Source organism: Antedon mediterranea, chromosome 6, assembly GCF_964355755.1.
Source record: "Antedon mediterranea chromosome 6, ecAntMedi1.1, whole genome shotgun sequence".
NCBI classification, from domain to species: Eukaryota; Metazoa; Echinodermata; class Crinoidea; order Comatulida; family Antedonidae; genus Antedon; species Antedon mediterranea.
The window spans coordinates 25869654-25889367 of NC_092675.1; the positions used below are offsets into that span (position 1 = coordinate 25869654).

General features: G+C 31.9%; 1 protein-coding gene across 1 annotated transcript; it reads right to left on the bottom strand.

Annotated features, from left to right (window-relative positions):
* Positions 1-136: 136 nt before the first annotated feature.
* LOC140052213 (uncharacterized) lies at positions 137-19618 on the bottom strand. Its single transcript, XM_072097671.1, has 17 exons — positions 19453-19618; positions 18871-18972; positions 18269-18415; positions 17784-18016; positions 16746-16769; positions 16589-16631; positions 16226-16483; positions 15444-15538; positions 15011-15237; positions 14490-14574; positions 14096-14250; positions 9225-9286; positions 8632-8653; positions 8051-8099; positions 6516-6599; positions 5327-5548; positions 137-1059 (listed from the first exon to the last, which is right to left on the bottom strand). Exons 1-17 carry the CDS (start codon positions 19475-19477, stop codon positions 940-942), a joined length of 1953 nt encoding a protein of 650 aa, XP_071953772.1. The 5' UTR covers positions 19478-19618; the 3' UTR covers positions 137-939.
* Positions 19619-19714: the final 96 nt, after the last annotated feature.

A 19714-nucleotide genomic window follows, 5' to 3' on the forward strand; every position in this document is an offset into this window, starting at 1 on the left:
TTCTAGTCAATGTGAATGGTACTAGTGCACTGGATACACTCTGATGTTTCTCTGTTGACTAATCATGGTGGTGAAAGGGGTACAAACACACGATTATTAAACAAAACTACAAATACAAAAGAAAAAGGAATACAAGTTTCAAATATATGGTTCACATTTTATTTTGTGGAATTTAAAAACATTTATAGCTAGTAACACAGTTCAAAACATGATGTTCTGTATATTACATAAACTACTGTACCCTCTATGACATTAAGCATTTACCATTCTAGGCCTGAATGTCAAACCATTCTATAGGCATGTATGATAACTCGCCAACTGCCAAAACATTCACCATTGTGTAGGCCTGAAACCTCATACAACATTGCAAAGTTGTATTGACTTACTTCAAGAATATATCGATGCTATAGAAATTTACACCACATAATTGAATAAGCATTTATGACATAACCTTGTACTGTACTTCTTGCAAGATTTTACAACGCCATTTTTAACCGTATTTTGATTGAATTAAAATTACAAAGACCACAATAACTGTCCAATGAAACGTGGTATAGCTATATAAATATACAGTGAAAAGGTTTTTTTTGCAAACTAATTTTTAGAGAGAGAATTATTATTCAATTATAATACAGTTGAGGACAATTTTGCGATCAATAAACCACAAAGAACAATTTTGAATACTCAACTAAACAGTTGTATCTTCTATCTATAAAAAAGCTAGACATTTATTTAAAAAATTGTATACTCTTGGAAAAAATATACTAATCAAACACTTGATTTTTTCTCCAGGCACATAAAAACATTTAAAAGCAGTTTAAAATAAAAACAAAATGTATTTTTGAATACAATAACACAGTATAAAACAATTCTATGCTAAGATACTACAAACAACAAAATACAATAACTGAAGATTGTATGGGTTGTATGCTACAACTTCTATCTCCTTCGATGGCCTCGGCTGCGTGGGGGCGATAGTGGGCTGCGACTACGCCTGCTGCTTCGAGAACTTTGATTGCGCCTTACATAGTCATCGGAAGTGTGTACCCTATCATAACCCTAAAAAAACAAAATACAGTATTACTATTTTATAACTTTTTTACAGTCTGTGGAAATTAATAGTAATTTAATTAAATGAATGGTGGATTTGATACAAACTACACGATTTTGACATAATTACAGACATATTTAGTTTCTTTTAAAAAGAAAATTACAGTGTTATTATAGTTTAAAAGAGTTAAAGCTATGTGAAATAAGATGTGAAATAAGATATGTAATATAACAGCGGCATCATTTCCTGCATGCATGATATTTCAGTATTAAATTGCAAGTACCTAAGATTTAGGGGTCGAGGCTTGATGGCCGTGTGAACATTAATAAGGACTTTACAAAACATGACGGTTAGGGGAGGACGACGAATATCCTGTGTTCGCTAAAACGTAAAATCATATACAGTCAACATAGCCGTTTTATTAGTTACGCACCCTTGCGCGAAGATGATGACCAGCAGTATATCTCTCTCCCTCCGCTTTCTCGTGGCAAGGGGCCCTTCTGAATCGCTGACTCTGGTGATACAGCATAGGCCTAGCCTTCCTAGCTAGGGCCTCGCATTTAAATGCCGCTTTTAACACAGCCATTTTAACCCAATAAAAATGTTATTTCATTGAACAATTTTTTTTAATGGGAAACTAAAAAATGGCAACTTTATTGTCGTCAAAAAGTTTGGACAACGGAATTTCACGCTAAGCAACACCCACTTTGTTCAAGCTCATGCATAAATTATTTATGAGGCTTGAATCCATCGTCCTGTGGCTTCCCGGTGTGTTTCGTAAGGTCGCTATTGCCATTTTGAGAGGCAGCTATTTCGAACCATATCATGAAATCCTTTTTTATTTCTCTTGTATTAATTAAACTTTACTAAGAACTTTAATTAAAATGTTGTGTTTATGTTAGCATACATGCAATCAATGGTTTTGATGGATAAACCTACGGATTTTAAATGTCATCCAGTAGAACCCTTAAGGGGATACCTTCAATACCCAATAAAATTTCCTTTTAATAAGAATGTCATAGTAAATTGTTCATAGTGAAAAACTTTGTTCATTTTTCTATAAGTGTCCTTTTAATAGGGGTGTCTTTGAATAGGGTTTGGCTGTAGTGTCGAAAAACTGTTTATTATTCTATAAGTGCTTGAATAGGGGTTTCCTTGAATAGTGTTTTTTGAAACACTTTGTTGCTTGGGAAAGTGTCCCCTTAGGGATGTCCCTTGAATAGGGGTTTGCAGTAGTGTTGAAACACTTTGTTGCTTGGTAAAGTGTCCCCTTAGGGATGTCTCTTGAATAGGGGTTTGCAGTAGTGTTGAAACACTTTTGTTTCTTGGGAAAGTGTCCCTTAAATAGGTGATTAAATGAATGTGCTTTACTGTTACACATATTGCATTTATTGCTATTTCATTGCGATTACTGTTATAACAAATTGAAAATCAATTACAAATAAGACAGAAGCAGATAAATGGTAGGAAAGGTAAGCTCTAACACCTTGACAAATTAATTTATATCCAGAATTGCTCATTCTGCGCTTATTTGAATTTTCAATTTAATTGCTTTATCAGAAACATCTTTAATATAAATTCACTGACATACTCTAAATCAATTTGACTACTCTATTTCTTGAAAGAACCATTCAATCTGCCCCATCATCAGAAATTATTATTAATTACAAGAAATTGATTAAACAATTCAAAATCATTCTTCATCTCTTATCAGAAAACAGTTCCTTGAAAATCAATGAAACTATTAAATGCTTAATTTAAATTCTCTCTATCTTGACACTTTCAAAGAATCCAATTTTAACAAATTAATTTAATGAATTGAAGAGCTTTGAAAACTTTTTTATACAGTAGTAGAGATAAAAATAATAGTAGAGTTATTATAATAGTAATAGCAGAAGAAAATAAATGCAAGACAGGCAGACTGTTCATAATTATTAACTTAAATTTACTTTATGTTCCTTTTGTAAGACTTAGTAAAAGCCAATTTTTTATTACAGTTCATGGACCTAAATTATGGAATAAGAGAATCTAAAAAAATGTGAAAATGCAAAAATATTCAGACATCAAATGAAGTTTAATTATTTGGAAAATTATCATTCACAAATGTATTATTATTATGCCACTTTTACCTAATTTGTATACATTTTTATTTTGTTTTATGTCTTGTTGGGTCTTTCTGAGACAGGCCTTGGCCTCTAAGTCAGATCCTAATGTATGATATATTTATTTGTTTATATTGTTTACATTGTTTAAGTTTTCATTAATTGAATAAATGTGAAATGAATGAATGAATGAATGAATGGTATACCTTCTTCTGAACAACAACATTAAATCAACACACATTTACATATTTTAAAATGTTTTCATATAGTAGAATCCTTATTAAGGGGCCACATTTGATTCCTAACAAAGTGTCCCTTTATAGGGGTGTCCCCTGAATGGGGTTTCCAAAAGCAAGATTTTTACTGTACATTACATTCAGTAATGAATGTAATGTACAGTAGAAACATGGCTTTGCTGTGTGTTTTCACTTTATGTTTTTTTTGCTAAAGCTTAATTTATCATTGTGATGTACTATTTTCAAACTAATTTTTCTGCCTTTTGTATGTTTTTATACCTCAACAAATCAATTCGGAAAAAATGTAAGAATTTCAATATTATATTATTATGAATACCTTAACAATAATATTAACCTATATTCCATACCATGGGCTGGCGCGTAATTGCTTGACATTTAACAATGAATCTTTGACTTTCTAAAACAAAAATAAGCTTCGACATTTATTGAAAATATGCATTACCTATAAACCAAGAAAATGATTGTTTAATGCTAATAAAAAAGAAAATGTCTATAATTTATTTCTTTTACACGCGCAAAGTAGTCAAATAATACATACTTTAATTTTACTTAATTGTTCGCCTTTTAAAGCAATATTTGAAATTTAATCGGATTCTTATTTTTTAAAGCAATACATTTTAAAGTGATAATTCTGCAATTACTTATAAATAGTTGTTAGTCTAAATCCAACATTAAGGCTGTGAACAAACGAAATATCCCCTTAATAGGAGTAGGAGTTTACTTCAATCTTTATAATTGACAAATAATTGCCATAGAGTAGCTTTATTGTTTAAGAACATAAAATAATATATAATTGTGGCATACAGTATGCAAGGCAAATCGGACATAAATCGGAATTTTCAAATTTGAGATTTTCAGAAACTGAAACTACATAATCCAAGATTTAAAATGCTGAAAAAAATATCTTGATACCATGTCTACTTCCAGAGATATCTCAGTCTAAAGGTTTGGCCGTTACAATCAGTGTTTTGAGAAAAATTATTTTAAAGGTAAGTAACAGGAAATGACAAATACAAAAAAATAAAAAGGGCGTGCCTTAGCAAACAGGTATTCTAATTGTTTAATTTTGATGAAACTTCGCACCTTCGTAAATTAACTATTGTTCTATTGTTATGCAAAATTTTCATTAAAAACAAGCCACTGGAACACATTTCAATTTAAGCATAAAACATGATATGTTTTATGAAAATCGTACATAATTTACGCCATCCATTTAACCAACATACCACACAAAATATAAAAATCTATTTGTTTCTTTGTCTCAAAATAGAAAAACACCAAGGTAATGTAAATAAATACTGTTTCAGCTATCATTTTCTGTAAAAATTAAAAAAAATGAAATTTTTCAGCCTTTTATTGTTTTTGACTGTCTTTACAAATCTACACATCAGACTTATGTCCGATTTCGTCACTCATCAAATGGTTGATTCTTAACAATACAGAATAGACTGGTTCTTTTCAGGTGTAGAACTTATAACTAACTTATATTGATGGTGGCAGAAAAGAGCATTCATCTTACAATGTGTGAAATTAAAGAAACAAATTGAGTAACAACTATTAAATAGTTGTGACTCAATTTGTACAAAGCAAAATGGTGTTAAATATAGTTGTAAGTTAGGTTGGTTACTGTCAAAATATACGTAATAAACAAAAAACATCACATATTTTTATTCTATGTGTTTTGACAACAACAAAAAATCTCATCATATCATTATAATTTTATTTTAAATAGTAGTTTAAAGATATATTGTTCCCCAAACACATGAAAAATGAAGATTAATAAAAAAAAAAGCATTTGAATAGCATATTCATAAAAAAAAACACATTTTGTCAAAGTGCTTTAACCATCTTGTGCTGATGATGTAAGTAATTAGTGAAAGAAGGAAAATAATGAACATCAATGTTTTAAAACTTACCGATCGACGATCCTTCCCGCGTCTGTGTTCTCTTCGACCGTGATCTCTATCTCTGTCCCTTTCTCGTTCCCGATGTCTGTCTCGATCTCTGTCACGATCACGACGGGACATGGGTGGTGGTGCAAAATCTCGCATCTGGTCTCTCATTGTTAATGGAGGAAGTGATCTATCCATTGAATAGTGAGGTGGGGGTGGGCCCATTGGTCCTGGAGGGTAAGAATTCTAAAGAAAAAAGGATTTATTATTAAGAAAGTATTTTCAAAAACTTAGCTAGAAATGTTAAAGATGTAAAAAATTATTTTTAACAAAATTGTTGTTGAATATGATATTTTAATGTAACATAATAGCCACTTTTACCAAAAAGTAGATCTTCTACGGAAGTGATTAACTTTATTAAAACTACAAAATAACATATTCAAAGTCTGATTTAATTAATCTTCATTTTTCATGTTTTTGGTGGACAATACATCTTTAACTGAAATGAAATGTGTATGGAGCTTATAGATTAGTAGTTCACCTCTATTCAGTGACACCTCTATTAAAGGGACACTTATCCTGGAAATGAATGAAAATGGTTAGGTAGCCACTATTAAAGTGAGACACTTTGTATTATTTACCCAAAAACATGAAAAATGAAAATTAATTAAATCACTCTCATAGAAAAAACAATATTAAAATAATGTTTTCATGCATAAAAAGACAAAATAAATGGTTAAATCAAGGAAAATTAGCTAGCTGGCAAGCAATGTGACTATTTTTTGCTTTAAATTACAGTTTTTTCAGGTAAATGTTTTTTAAATCAAAATTTTGGTCAAAGTGAATAACTATTATGCGACATTAAAATGGCATTATTCAACAAAAAATGTTAACAAATTTTTTTCAGGGGGACGATCTTTAAAACTAAAGATTCCAGTATAATTATTTGTTATACAATGTTTAAAATAAACTGTAACACTGTGTATTAATTAGCAAAACATAAAATTCATTCTGCAGAATTAAGAAAAATCAATATTCGAAACTATAAATAATTGTTTCTATCATTCAGTTAAAAACTTTATTTCAAAAGACATTAAATTATTTTAATGTTGAACTTTCAACAGAATTAAAAATCAACATTTGAAACTATAAATAATTATTATCATTTAGTTAAAACTTTATTTCAAAACACATTATGTTATGTTGAACTTACAGGATGTGGCGGTCCATATGCCGGAATGGACATAGGAAGGGGATGCCTTGATTGGTGAAAATCACGTAAATAATCCGAGTAGCTCTAAAAAATAAAAAAATGTCATTAAGGAGTCTGTAATAATATAGGCAGAGATAATGAGGTGTGCAACTATATACATGTTACTATAATACCCAAGGCCACAATTAATCATGTTTTTAAGATACTGATGGGATTAGCTCTCGCATGTTGCGCTTTATATTGCAAACACATGGAAAAAGGATCCAAGTAAAGTCTAATTAAACATTTAGACAAAGTATGAAATAAATAAATGACTTTCAAGAATATAGATATTTATAATTTATAATGGGATTTAAAAAAAATTTAATATTAACAATTGCTATAACATGAAATTAAATAATGGGAGACTTCTACAAAAAAGTTGAGGCATAGAAGACAGCCCAAACTGCACAATGAATAAATTTATATAAATGTATGATAAGGAAATGTGATCAGAATGTGAAAGAGCAATCCTGAGACATGAACACTGAATTTTCTGTTTGAGATATCCTACCATTAGACCATATACAAAATTAATTAATTCATTTTTAGTATATCACTGGGTAGTTTACAATTTATTCTGTGCCGTTTGTATTTTTATTATATAAACCAAATGTTTTACTAAATTAATTTTATCTAGAATGAAATGTTGAGGTCACGTACAAAGCATAATATCTAAGATATACTTAGATGTGAATTTAAATCATGAAGCTTTTAATTAAATGCAAATTTTAATTGTGTATGATTGAGATGATTGTTTAATAATTATAATCCAAGGGTTGGTGACAAAACTTAATGATGGCTGATAAAATTGAAGAGTACCTAGAGATTGGGCATTTATGAATCAAACGACCTTAACATGACCTTTAGAGCTGTATGAAGAAGAGGTTAAGTCTAGGGAAAAAGCTTTAGGGCAGAAAAAAGCTTTTCACCACAGAAATGTTGGGCTGAAGAGCTTTATGTTGGGGCAAGAGCTCTAGACTTGGGGAAGAGCACTAGATTGGGGAAAGAGCACTATACTGGGGAAAGAGCTCTAAACTGGAGGAAGAGCACTTGACTAGGGAAAGAGCTCTAAACTCTAGACTGAGGGAAACATCTTTAGGGCTGGATGAAGAGTTCTAGGCTGGGGATGAGCTCTAGATTGGGGGAGGGATAGATCTTTACTGCTGGATGAAGAGCTCTAGGCTTGGTTGAATAGCTTTAGTTGAGAAGACATATTCAGGCAAGTCTACATTTTCCATTATTCATCTTAACCACAAGTAGGTGGCAGCATTTAAAAAAGTGAATAGCGGCATCGTGAATTCCATGTGGCATTATGTGTTTCAACAAAGGTGGAAGCTTTAAAATAATTTTTACATTTATTTTAGGCTGGGTGGCTGTCCCACAGTACCCATCTAAACAAACTTGATTATACTCTTCAAGATTATAATACTGCTACAATTAGAATTCATTATAAAGAATTATTATCAGTATGATTAATATAAATCAATATTTACCCCACCACTCATCAAGTCACGTGGAGGTCCATTACTGTATGGAGGTGGCCTGAAAAAACAAACAAAAAAAAGTTTTAATAATGAGTGGATAAAAGAAGATTAATATCTAGGTCATTAGATGGGTTTAAATGATAGTTCACTGAAAGTTTAATAATCTGGAAAATCACATAAGAAAAAGGATAAAAAATGTATGATTTATTACATTTGGTATCGACTGATATTAAGCCACTAATTTAATTATGCCCTACACATAATGGAAGATCATTATAATTAACATCCAGACACCTGCAAAAATGCTATTAGGCATAGGACACTATTGTCAAGTAGTTTTACTAAAGGCAAATATTGTGAGAGAAATGTAGAACTGAGATAACACAAGAAAAAAATGGTTTGTGGGTATTCCGGTCTTCTGCAACTGGCAGGTGCACGAACAGTAAAATTGCTTATTTGATAAAAGCATTTCAAAACACAGACGTGAACAGCATGGCACAAGCTAACGTTAAGAGGAAATATTAAAATGAATCACACAATGGAGAATGTAATCCATTCTAAAAAAATCTGTCAAATTATTGATATTTTACCTTCTTTTCGGTCTTTCATAGTCTGAAAAAAAAAAACCCCCCAAAAACATTACAATGAATATACTACTTAGGTAACTATGTAATCTAAATCATAACAATATTAAATGGTTGCTACAGGTTTAAAACACTCATTCTATTTACCGCCGTCAGAAGTTGTATCATAATACTGTGGTTTAAACAATATAAATTTTAAACCTGGAGCTATTCTTTAAGCCAAATGGTATAATATCATTAACCATCCATAAAGGATGACAAAATGTAGGATAGGTAGGTAGAATGGTGTGGTGACCTTTACTTGTCTGAAACCTATATTCTAAGTCAGTCATTATTTTTTCAATTGTCTGTGTTTGATTTCAGTGGTAATAAAAACCAGATACAGTTATATTTCTATTCCAATAATTTTCCAATTTACCCATTTTATAGCTGGTGATATAGTGTAAGTAAAGTCAGTACTTGGCTGCTCAATACAATACTAGTCTACTAACTTTAATATTTATTTTAATATTTTTACAGCGTATTAAAATTCTTTTAAATTGAAATTTAAGGCTTTGTATTTATATGACTGTAAAGCACATTAGAAAAGGAAGACTAACCATCTCGTCTGTTGTAGCTAGGCCTGCTTCTCTTCATGCGGTGATAATCTGGACGAGGCGGCCTATCAGGTAATAATACTCATTAGATATTGCACTTACGTAAAACATGTGCAAGAAGGATGCATTAAAAAGAGATTCCGACTTAAATACCGTGGATTATCCTCATAACACTTACTAATATCTTGAAAGGTTTTATAGAAAATTTGCCAAAAAAGGGATAGATTAAATACGAGAATCTACCAATTCACATTTCAAATTTTAATCGATTGAAATCTCATTTAGTGATTTTCATCTCATTTCAAATTAAATTATAATGTTTTTTCATTCGGCGTGTCATGGTGACGACACGTTTGTAAGGTCGTAGTACTGTGGATAATCGAGGCCGGTGTAAAAGTCACGACTTGCTCTTATTCCTGCTAAAACGGGAAAATCAGTTGTGAATATCACACAATAAGTACAATTTAGTCAATAAAACACCATCAACCAACAGGTAAAGTAGATAATGTACTTATGGTTGCTGATATGGAGTTGGTTTGTCTTTCAATTAGTGCTATTTTCCAAGCTACGTTAATTAAATGTAAATGCATGGAGATGGTTTATTAAACTGTTGAGTGTTAGTTAATGTGATTGAAAGTACTTCGTTTACCATAATGCTATAAATAGTTGTTGCATGTAAAAACAAATTTTGTGATTTAATTGAATAACAGTTTGATCCTACTATTAAAAATAAAAACTTATCTTTTTTACGTTTTAAGAATAAATATTCTATGTGTTATCATAATAAAACAATATTATGGATTTTTTTTTACTTCACAGGATCCATGTACCATAGATTGTTAATAAGTGAGGAGGTGAGTCCCGTGTTCTCTGAACGTAGGGGAATGAGCTGTTAGGAGCTCATTGTACTAAGCCTTGGCATTATGGTAGGGTGGCCAGTTCCTTTCCACGCCGCCTTTTTTCTCCCTAGTATTTTCAACCAGGTACTCATTTTACAGCTGAGTGAACTGGGAGTTGTCGGGCATTGAACCCGGGTCTATCTGTACGACAGTCAAGTGTCCTAACCACTCGGCTATCCAACTCCTGTTAATAAGTAATTAAATTGAAAATTACTTTTTTTTTAAATTATAGTACTTCAATTTACAGTTACATTTATTATATCAAAGAAATATATAAAAAGGTAATACATAAGCAAATAAAAACAATATTGAAAAGGCAACAGCCAAGATAATGTTAAAATAATTATGAAAGAATTCTAATTAAAATAAGAATATATAAGAAAAATGAGTTTTAGCAATTTATATTTCATATCATTTTATAAGAAAACTCACATTTGTAAATATACAGTAGCCGTCACATTTTCTAGTAGGAGTTAATTATTCTTCGAACAGAGATAATGGTAAATAACCGCATTACTTTCCGCTATAACATGTACTTTCTTAAGCATTTAAATGTTAATTTTATTATCTAGGTTAATTTGGTATTCACCATTCTTCAGTAATTTATTTATTGTTAAGCTATAAATAAATTACGGCAAAAGGATGTCAATTCAGTTCAATTTACTTCCAGAGTAAATACACAATTTAGCGAAATATCAATGACAATTTTACTGTGAAATATTTTCAATTTGAAGTTTTTGATTGTGTATAAACAAATGAAATAATATCTTTTTTTTTCTTTTTGTATTCTAATATTACAGAAGAATACACTTTTCAAATAGTGAAATATGTTTTAACACTATGGTAACTCCTATTCAAACATATAAGGAGACGATTTATTGGGTCTCTAGGGTGTCCTCTTAACAGAGGTTTTACTATATTTAATAATATTCAGTTATTATTATTTAAATTAATATTATCTATATATAAATTTACGTAAGGGCAAAAATCGGTAAATCGTGCGTTATTTCTAGAATGTTTACTCGATGGTATATAAAGTTGGTTCGTACTTTCGGTACTAATTTTAACCACCGGATGTAACCCTGTTTACTAATTAAATTGAGTTCGATAATTAGTTATTGACGATTAAAACGAATTTAGGTTCAACGATTTGCCCCAAATAGGGGTGTTTTCCGATCGTGGTATACACTGTCTAATGGATGTCAATTTGAAAAATACCCGCACACAATAATACGAGGACACTTCGCATTTTCCTATCTCCTCCTACGATAATTGTTTTTAATAGCTGAAAACCGGTTGAACAGTTCGAGTACAGCATCATAATGTTGAAGACAAGCCGATTTTCTTTAAAAAATGCTATTTTGATACATGTAATATACGTTTTTACAAATGTATTGATTTGTGATGAATGGAACATTCCAAATTATTTGGTTTAACCATAGAGGTATAGATTTAGATTTATGGGCCCCCTTGGAGAATAAACATAAATAGTATTGCAATGCTGTACAATACTGTTAAGGTATTAACCACTTTTGATCGCAATTTGAATCGCAAATTTCTTACTGTGTGAGTGTTGGTACTGTTAGATATAATATAAACAAATATACAAATAAACTTTATTACTGTGAGTGTGGGTAGGCCCTACTGTTGGATTATAAACATATAATATACAAATAAATAAACGTTATTACTGACAGTTGCTTCTCAACGTTTGTATTAATTAATAATTTAAAAATATATAAACGTACGTAGTGATGTATAGTTACATGTACTTCACTATTTCAATCGACCATGACAGTGAGAGTTTTAACAAAGTATTAAATCGTGAATGTTTTACTGTATTTAGTGGTATATTATTTATAGGCCTATAAAACATTAAAAACAATATTTTGTTACTGAGTGGATAAGAATATATTTTAAAATGTTTCCTCTTTGTACCTATCTTCTTCCCCCATCCCTCAACCCTTAATGTTACATACAAAACACAAATTGGGTTTGTTTAAATGAGTCCAAATAAAAAAATTTGACTCATTTTGTTTCTCTCTCGGAAGTAATTCCCAGGGTGCTAATTTTAGCTGACTACATAAATCATCGTGTATATTTATTCGTTTCTGTAAACGACAATGTATTATAGTCCTGCAGTACGTACATTTGAAATCTCCATTTTTTTTTCGCTGGAAAATACTGTGTATTCGAGAACCATCTGTGGGCACGACCTAGATGGTACGCGAGCGAAGCGAGCGTGCCATCTAGTTTTTGTAATTATTGAAAGTAAAAGTTATTATGCTGCTATTGTTACATAGAATATTTGTTTTTAAAATGTGTTCTATTTACAGTTGTGGTATGCTATGAGTGTAAGTTAATTTTGATAAAACAATGTTTGTGTGATGCCTTTAATTGATTTTTATGATGATGATTCAATGACTTTATCTACATAAATGAATGATATTCACACCGACTTACAAGCATTCCTGTTTCGTTTTTAGAAATATAGAACATACCATTATGTCTGGATGTAGAAAGACATCATAGTTCATACAAAGTCCTGGTTACTTTTGCAACTTCTACCTCAATTGATAAATGGGATAGTCCCTTGTAAGTTGTACAACCAACTTATTTTATGTTCAATCTCAATTGAGTATTATGCATATTGTTCAACCAACATTTGTATACCACCTGTGTGAGTGCTGTGCTTGTGAAGTTGATACTTCTAGTCACACAGACACGATATTAACCACAAAAGTCTCTTCATGATGATCAAATACACTTATAAAGTTCACATCCAGAAAGATCTAATGAATATGCATTACAATCATCTGAATATTCACCTACTGCTTAATGAATAAATTAAAAACATGCAAATAATATAGTCCAATTGAGATACTTCTGATGTTGAATAGCTTGAGCAGTAGGATTTGAATATTCAAAAAGATAATGATGTAATTTGCATATACAACAGTTCAGCATGGAAGATAGAGGCAGATGCCAACTTTGGAGATCTCCATGGTAATACACATAAAACAAATACAGTTCATGAACATATTTTCCAATAAAAAAATGTCAACGTCCTTCACTACCTCTACTATCTCTTTTATAAAACCACCGGAAAAAGGGTATAGTTGATCCACGACTGGTGTGACTGTCAAACAGCGCCACCTTCCCACCTTTACGATGATAGTAATATATTTGCATTTGGCAGTCCTTTTGTATTGGCTAGTTAAAAACCTGGGTTAGATTAACAACAGCAACAAGGGAAATGCAGAATAGTGACAAATAATGCACTCGGTAAATTATGTAAAGTCCGGTTTTGAAATTGGGTGAAGTCCGGTTTTGAAATTGGGTGAAGTCCGGTTTTTGAAAATTGGGCGAAGTCCGGTTTTCCTTTTCCGGATAATGGAGCTATGTTGATCTCCACACGAGCTCAACTAGAGGTATTGCGCACAAGTTGGAACCGGAGGAGGCTCAAGAACACGCCTGAACAAGCATTTCGGCACGAAGGACCGTAGAAGCTCGATTTTGGCTGGGGAAGGTTTATGAAACATGATAATTAATACACAAAGTTGTCTAATGAATGCATGCAGAAATAGATAACGTCCCTACATTCTCTCCAAGGATTGATAATTTAGAAAAAAACAGAGTTTTGTTACTCTGGAAAAGGATAGCCTTTAAGTTATTAATTAAAAAATTAATGTATTGGCCCTTTAAACTTGTTTTTACAATTGTATCCAATTTCTGCAGCAAATAATTTTGAATAAACATAAATACTATTAACCATTTCAAGGTTCCTACCATATGGGATTTTAAATATGAGGAATTCGCAATATTATATTAATAAAACATTGAAAATGTTTCAGTAACCAGCTGTAATTATCCCCGAGTTCCAATATCCTGCGACAATGTAAATTCAAAATGCTACAACTGAAATATATCAAACCACAAAAATATATTCCATGAAATCCATACAAGTAGTCTAACCTCATTGAATCACGTGAAGTTCGACTGCCACCACCACCTCGAGAGCCTTCATCTCGCCTTCGTCTTCGTGCATCGCGCAAAATCTCCACAATGTCAATGTGTGGATCCATTGGAAACAAGCGGCAGAGTTCTTCACCAACACATGGTTCAATTTCCTGTCAGAAAGCAACACTATTATGCTTTTTTTTTTTTTTGCCAAACCAAATGATTTATTTGGTTTTGATTACATGGCAGTTTAAAAAAAAATTATTAGAATTGTTTGTAATGCAATTCTGGCGACTTTTGAAAATGCTATTTATAAACTATTTTATGGAAAAAATCGGAGCACTACTGAACCTTTCTTTTCATGAACTTTAGTTCAGTTGGTGTATTGTTATATGTAGGATAAATTTACCTGACCATCACGGCCTATCTTCACTGGCTTTGCGTCATTCCATGGGTTGTATAAATGCTGAGTTTTGGTAAATGATACTTCTTGCCTAAACAAAGATGAGGAAAATTAGTATTCTTAAAATTTTGTATCAAAAATGAACATGGGGACAGTAATAATAATTATTGCTGAAAATGTATTCCTAACACACTGTAGCCCATTTACACTAGGACGATAACGATCGACGATAAATAAACAAATATGCATTGTTCATACATAAAACATAAGAAATCTAAAACGTTTTTATTCTAGAACTATTTAGGAACCATCTATACTTTCTTCGATGATATTTTCATGATTAGTAATAACAATAATATCGTAACACTACAAACATTTTTTTGTTTTATTGATCATGACGTCATTTGATTGGATTTTTAAAAATATTATTTTTATCAAAGACAGACAAAAACCTTTCTAAATTATTTTGTTTTATGTAAGACAAATGCATGTCCTAGTGTAAATGGGCCTCAACAGAAATGATATACCTTGTGATCCAGTCTAGTTCAAAAGTGCCTCCCAAAGCTGCACGACTCAAGCCTGTAGGTAACACCCAATTTACAAGTGGTCCTTCTCGCATAGGAGGTGTTCGCATACGTGCATAGCCTTGGAATTTACCACTTTCTTTCACAGAGAATACCAACACAACGTGACGACAGGACATGTAAGCATCACCAAGCTTGTTTTCATTGATGGGCGGTGTAGCCCATACACCCTAACAAAAAAAAGTTATGTAATTTCATTTATTATTTATTATAGGTTATTAAAGTCAAAGAAGAATATATATTCAGAAATATTACTCTGAATCTTTTAATCATTAAACATTTCATTTACATTAAAAGTTAATTAAACATTTCATTTACATTAAAATATAACATTCCAATTATAATTAAGAAACAGTAAAAAGAAAAAAACTATTACTTTTGCTTTAGCCAGAGCAACATTTTCATGATTGTTACTTTTGATTAAGAAATAGCGAGCACCACGAAACAAATATTTTAACTTTGATTGCTGATCTGAAAAACAAACAAGAAAACATTAGAATTACAACAAACTTGTTAAACTGAAAATAAACCATGCTGCAATCATAATTTTAAAATATATTGGAAGCCAAATACTCTGGTCAATGAATGCACTGTATAATATAATATGGGATTAAGGATGTAGCCAATCAGATGCACTGAAATAAGTCACGTGTACGGTCTATCATGCACTAGAGTGCAAAAAACAGCACCCTGCGTGTAAATCGTATGGCAGATTATGGATCGAGCTAGGCCGAAAATGACAAACCCGGATGTGCCTCGTGCATGTCACACCATTGTAAAAACCTTCAAGTAAATACCCTCTAATGTACTCCGACTAGTGCGTTATTTTTTATATTAATACAAAGGTACACATGGTAAGGATGTGTGGCGCAGTGTGTTGGATGTTGGACTACTGCTTGTGAGATCGCAGTTTGAATCCAACTGTGCCGCATTGCTTGTATGCTTTGCAAGATACTTTACTTACTTTGCCTCTCTCCACCCAGGTGTATAAATGGGTACCTGGTTAGATCAAGACACAACTTTGCACTGATTACTAGCTGCATTATGGAAGTATGTTTCCATACATGTTTGATGCAAAAAAATGACCAGGGTAATAATGTTCAGCGCAAAACCGGATATTATTATTATTATTATTAAATTCACAAGTTGACCACATACCTTCTATATTCTTATTTCGTCGATCATTCTCGTAGACAATAGGCGAGATACGTTTACGTCGGTGACCATGATGTCCATCCGATTCGTCACTTTCTAAAGATCCGGTACCATCACTTGAGCTAGCTTCGCTACGAGTGTCGAAGCCATCATAATCCTGATTGTCATTATCTTCTTCTCTGGTCGATGTTTGTAAATCATTTTCTTCATAAGCTACCTCGTCCAATTCATGTTCTTGACCATCTTCGTCATCATCATCTTCTACAAGAAGGAAGAATATTGTTAGGAAGACTTGTACTGCCTTAACAATTCAAATTTGTCAGAAATCTAGGTATTCTAATCTATAGTTGTATCTATAGTACTAACCTGGTTCATGATCATCTATTTCAATCACTTCTGGTTCTGGCTCCTGTACATAATAAAACAGATGTAAATTGTTTATGTTTTTGCTTTGGCTCTTTTTTCGAAAATATTTCTTTTCATACTACAGTATTCAATAATAATATTAAGAAAAAAAATTTACCTTTTCAATGATAATTTTTTTTTTCTGTCATAGGAGAAGATAATCCCAACATAGAAATAAACAAAAAATCACAAATATTATCAAACTAATTATTGAAAACATAATTATTAATCTGTATTATTATTATTAATAGAGAGTTTTCGCAATCTTACGAATACGATAACGAAAACGGATACGTCACGCACACGTATTCGTTTTCGTAAGCCATAAAAAAATCTGTTTCGCATGGCAACGAAATATTGAGGCGCATTGAAAATATGACTGCGGTAAATTTGAGCAAAGCGCAGGTATGTGTTACTTGGTGCTTGGCTGCCTAGGCCTAGTGTAACATCAAAGCGAGTGAGGACTTTAAAAACTGCTATTTATCAAAATTGACTTGGCATTTTAGTAAATTACTTTAGTAATAGTAAATTACTTTCAATAAATCTATAATTATATTATAATCATGAATCATTCCTGATTCAAATGCAAAATGTGCAAAATAGATCAAAATCTATACTCGTTTTGTAGTTACGAATATGACTGGTGATATTCGTCAAAACACGAATACGCTTTACGAATATGAAATGGGGATCAGCTCAAAAGTTTCACAAATGTATGACGAATCCGTTTTCGTTATCGTATTCGTAAGGTTGCGAAACCTCTCTATTGACTTAATCCTTCAAGAGGAAGTAACACATTATTGTTTCAGTCAGTATGTTTATTTTATGGAGACATTTGATGGCATTTAAATACATGTACAGTATAAATGTTAGGGAAAACTTTGGTCTACAGTACAGTGGTACTTGATTTCATTAAAAAAATAATACAGGAAGTATATAAAATAATGATGCTATATATCTTACAAGTGCCTGGATTTAGGAGATACAAATAAAATATGTAAAACAATAAGTAAAGCAGTCAGAAAGAAGTGCCTAGCTTTCAGGGAAACCACATTCCTTTGTCAGGGCTTTTATTTATGTTTGTATTAGTCATTTATTTGAAATAAACAAAAATCCAGGAAATAGCTCAAATAATGGATTCAAAATCTAAGCAAACCTTTGTAACGTCATCACTTTTGTATTTCTTGGAACTTTTCTTCTTAGGCGACTTCATTTTTTCTTTCTTTTCAGGTTGTTCATTAACTACACTCTCCTCTGCATTCTCTTGGTTAGTGGATTCAGAGTTCATCTCCTTTTTTTTCTTTGCGGGTGAACCTTCATTTTTGGTTGTGTCAGATAGTGCTTTCTTTTTAACCACCTTCTTTTTTGTGTTTGTTACTTTTCCATTTGCTTTGTTTCAAAAATGGAAAATAAATTGTTATTCCCATTTAAATGATAATGAGATTATGAGAGAGAGCTTATCCAGTTTAAAACTGTTTTATAATAACCCAATTTTTACTGGTTATCAGAATGTTTAAAATGATTAATAAATGTGTACATTTTTTTATGAATTTTTTGGTGAATACCTTAAATTAGCCTAAAGTTAAAAATCTTAATTCCAATACTGTATGCAAATCAGACAAAATATGTATAAAAACTAACCAGTATTTTTCTTCTCAGATTTCGCATCAGTTGAAGCTTTTGGCGAGTTTGTCCCAACATCTTTTGGAGGAGATGGTTTCGTAGTTTTGTTGGCTTTGCTGCCAGTTTTAGATTTTGCTTTAGGTTTAATTGTTTTTTTAACTATAACTGTTTGGGGAAAAAAGACATGTTTCATGTATTTTAGCTGCACTATTATTTTGTTTGTGTGTGGTGTGGGATATAGTTATACATAAAATTGCATACATATATTGTGCTACCGTTGTGGCTGCTGTAAAATTCAATTGTCGCATCAGCAATTTAAAGATTGAGTTTTTTATAATTTCTAAGTTTTGCAACCCATAGTTTTTGGAACGTTGACCTAGAACATCATTACATCCTCATTCTCACTCCTGAGGACGATCAAAGCATATTGATCGAAACGTCGAGAAACTCAACAGTTCTTTTCAGAACTAATACACGTGGTGTACCACAAACTTTATATCAACATTTGATTTTGTCATGCAAACCTTCAAACAATATAGAACATTTAGAAACAAACTATTTTGTCAAATTAAATGTCATCAATCAAACTTAACTTAATTTTAAATGTTAGGTTACTGTACCTTTGTGCTCGCCTGAAGGTGCAATTGAAGTGTCAATTTCATCAGCAAAATCATCATCTACAGGAGCTAGAAAGTCTGTCATCAGATGAACCACATCCCCACCTATAACATAAACCAAAAAATAAATTATTTCAAAGCCAGTGAACCAGCCAGACAGGCCCTATAGTGAGTGCAAGCAACATGAAATAATTATTGATATTATTTAATAAATGACTGTTATTGTTAATATGAATCATCCACACAGCATTGATGATTTCTTTTTTTACTATTTTATTATATTTGTGCCACAAAACTACACTGACTGCTGTGCGAGTAGGCATGTATCAAGTTTACTATCGGCACGATACATTGGTCCCTACTTACTGCAGCACCACCCAACACAACAGAGAGAGAGAAGCACACGCATAGACAACGCACGTCTCGGCTAGAATTCACAGGAGGCCTAGCATAGCCCTCTAGACACTAGAGACTAGGCCTAGGCTAGGCCTACTACTACTACTAGCCTGCTAGGCCTAGCTAGGCCTAGTAGGCTAGATAGCTTCACCGATAAAGTTCCTTTAATTCTATAACAGTATTACTCACCTTGATCACTATCTTGATCGGACATTTTTATTTAATCAATAAAAACCTTAATTTAAGTTTAATAACATCTACTCATTTATGCGGTAAATGTAGGAATTTAATTAAAAAACAACCACTCTCCAGTTAAAAAAAGAAACACACACTAAACAACAATGGCGAATTTGCCAGATGCAGCGCCCCCAACCCCAATAGGATAAAATCTCTGCCATTGGTTCTCCGAAACCACCTGACTTCACGCTAAGCGACAACAAACATTAACCAC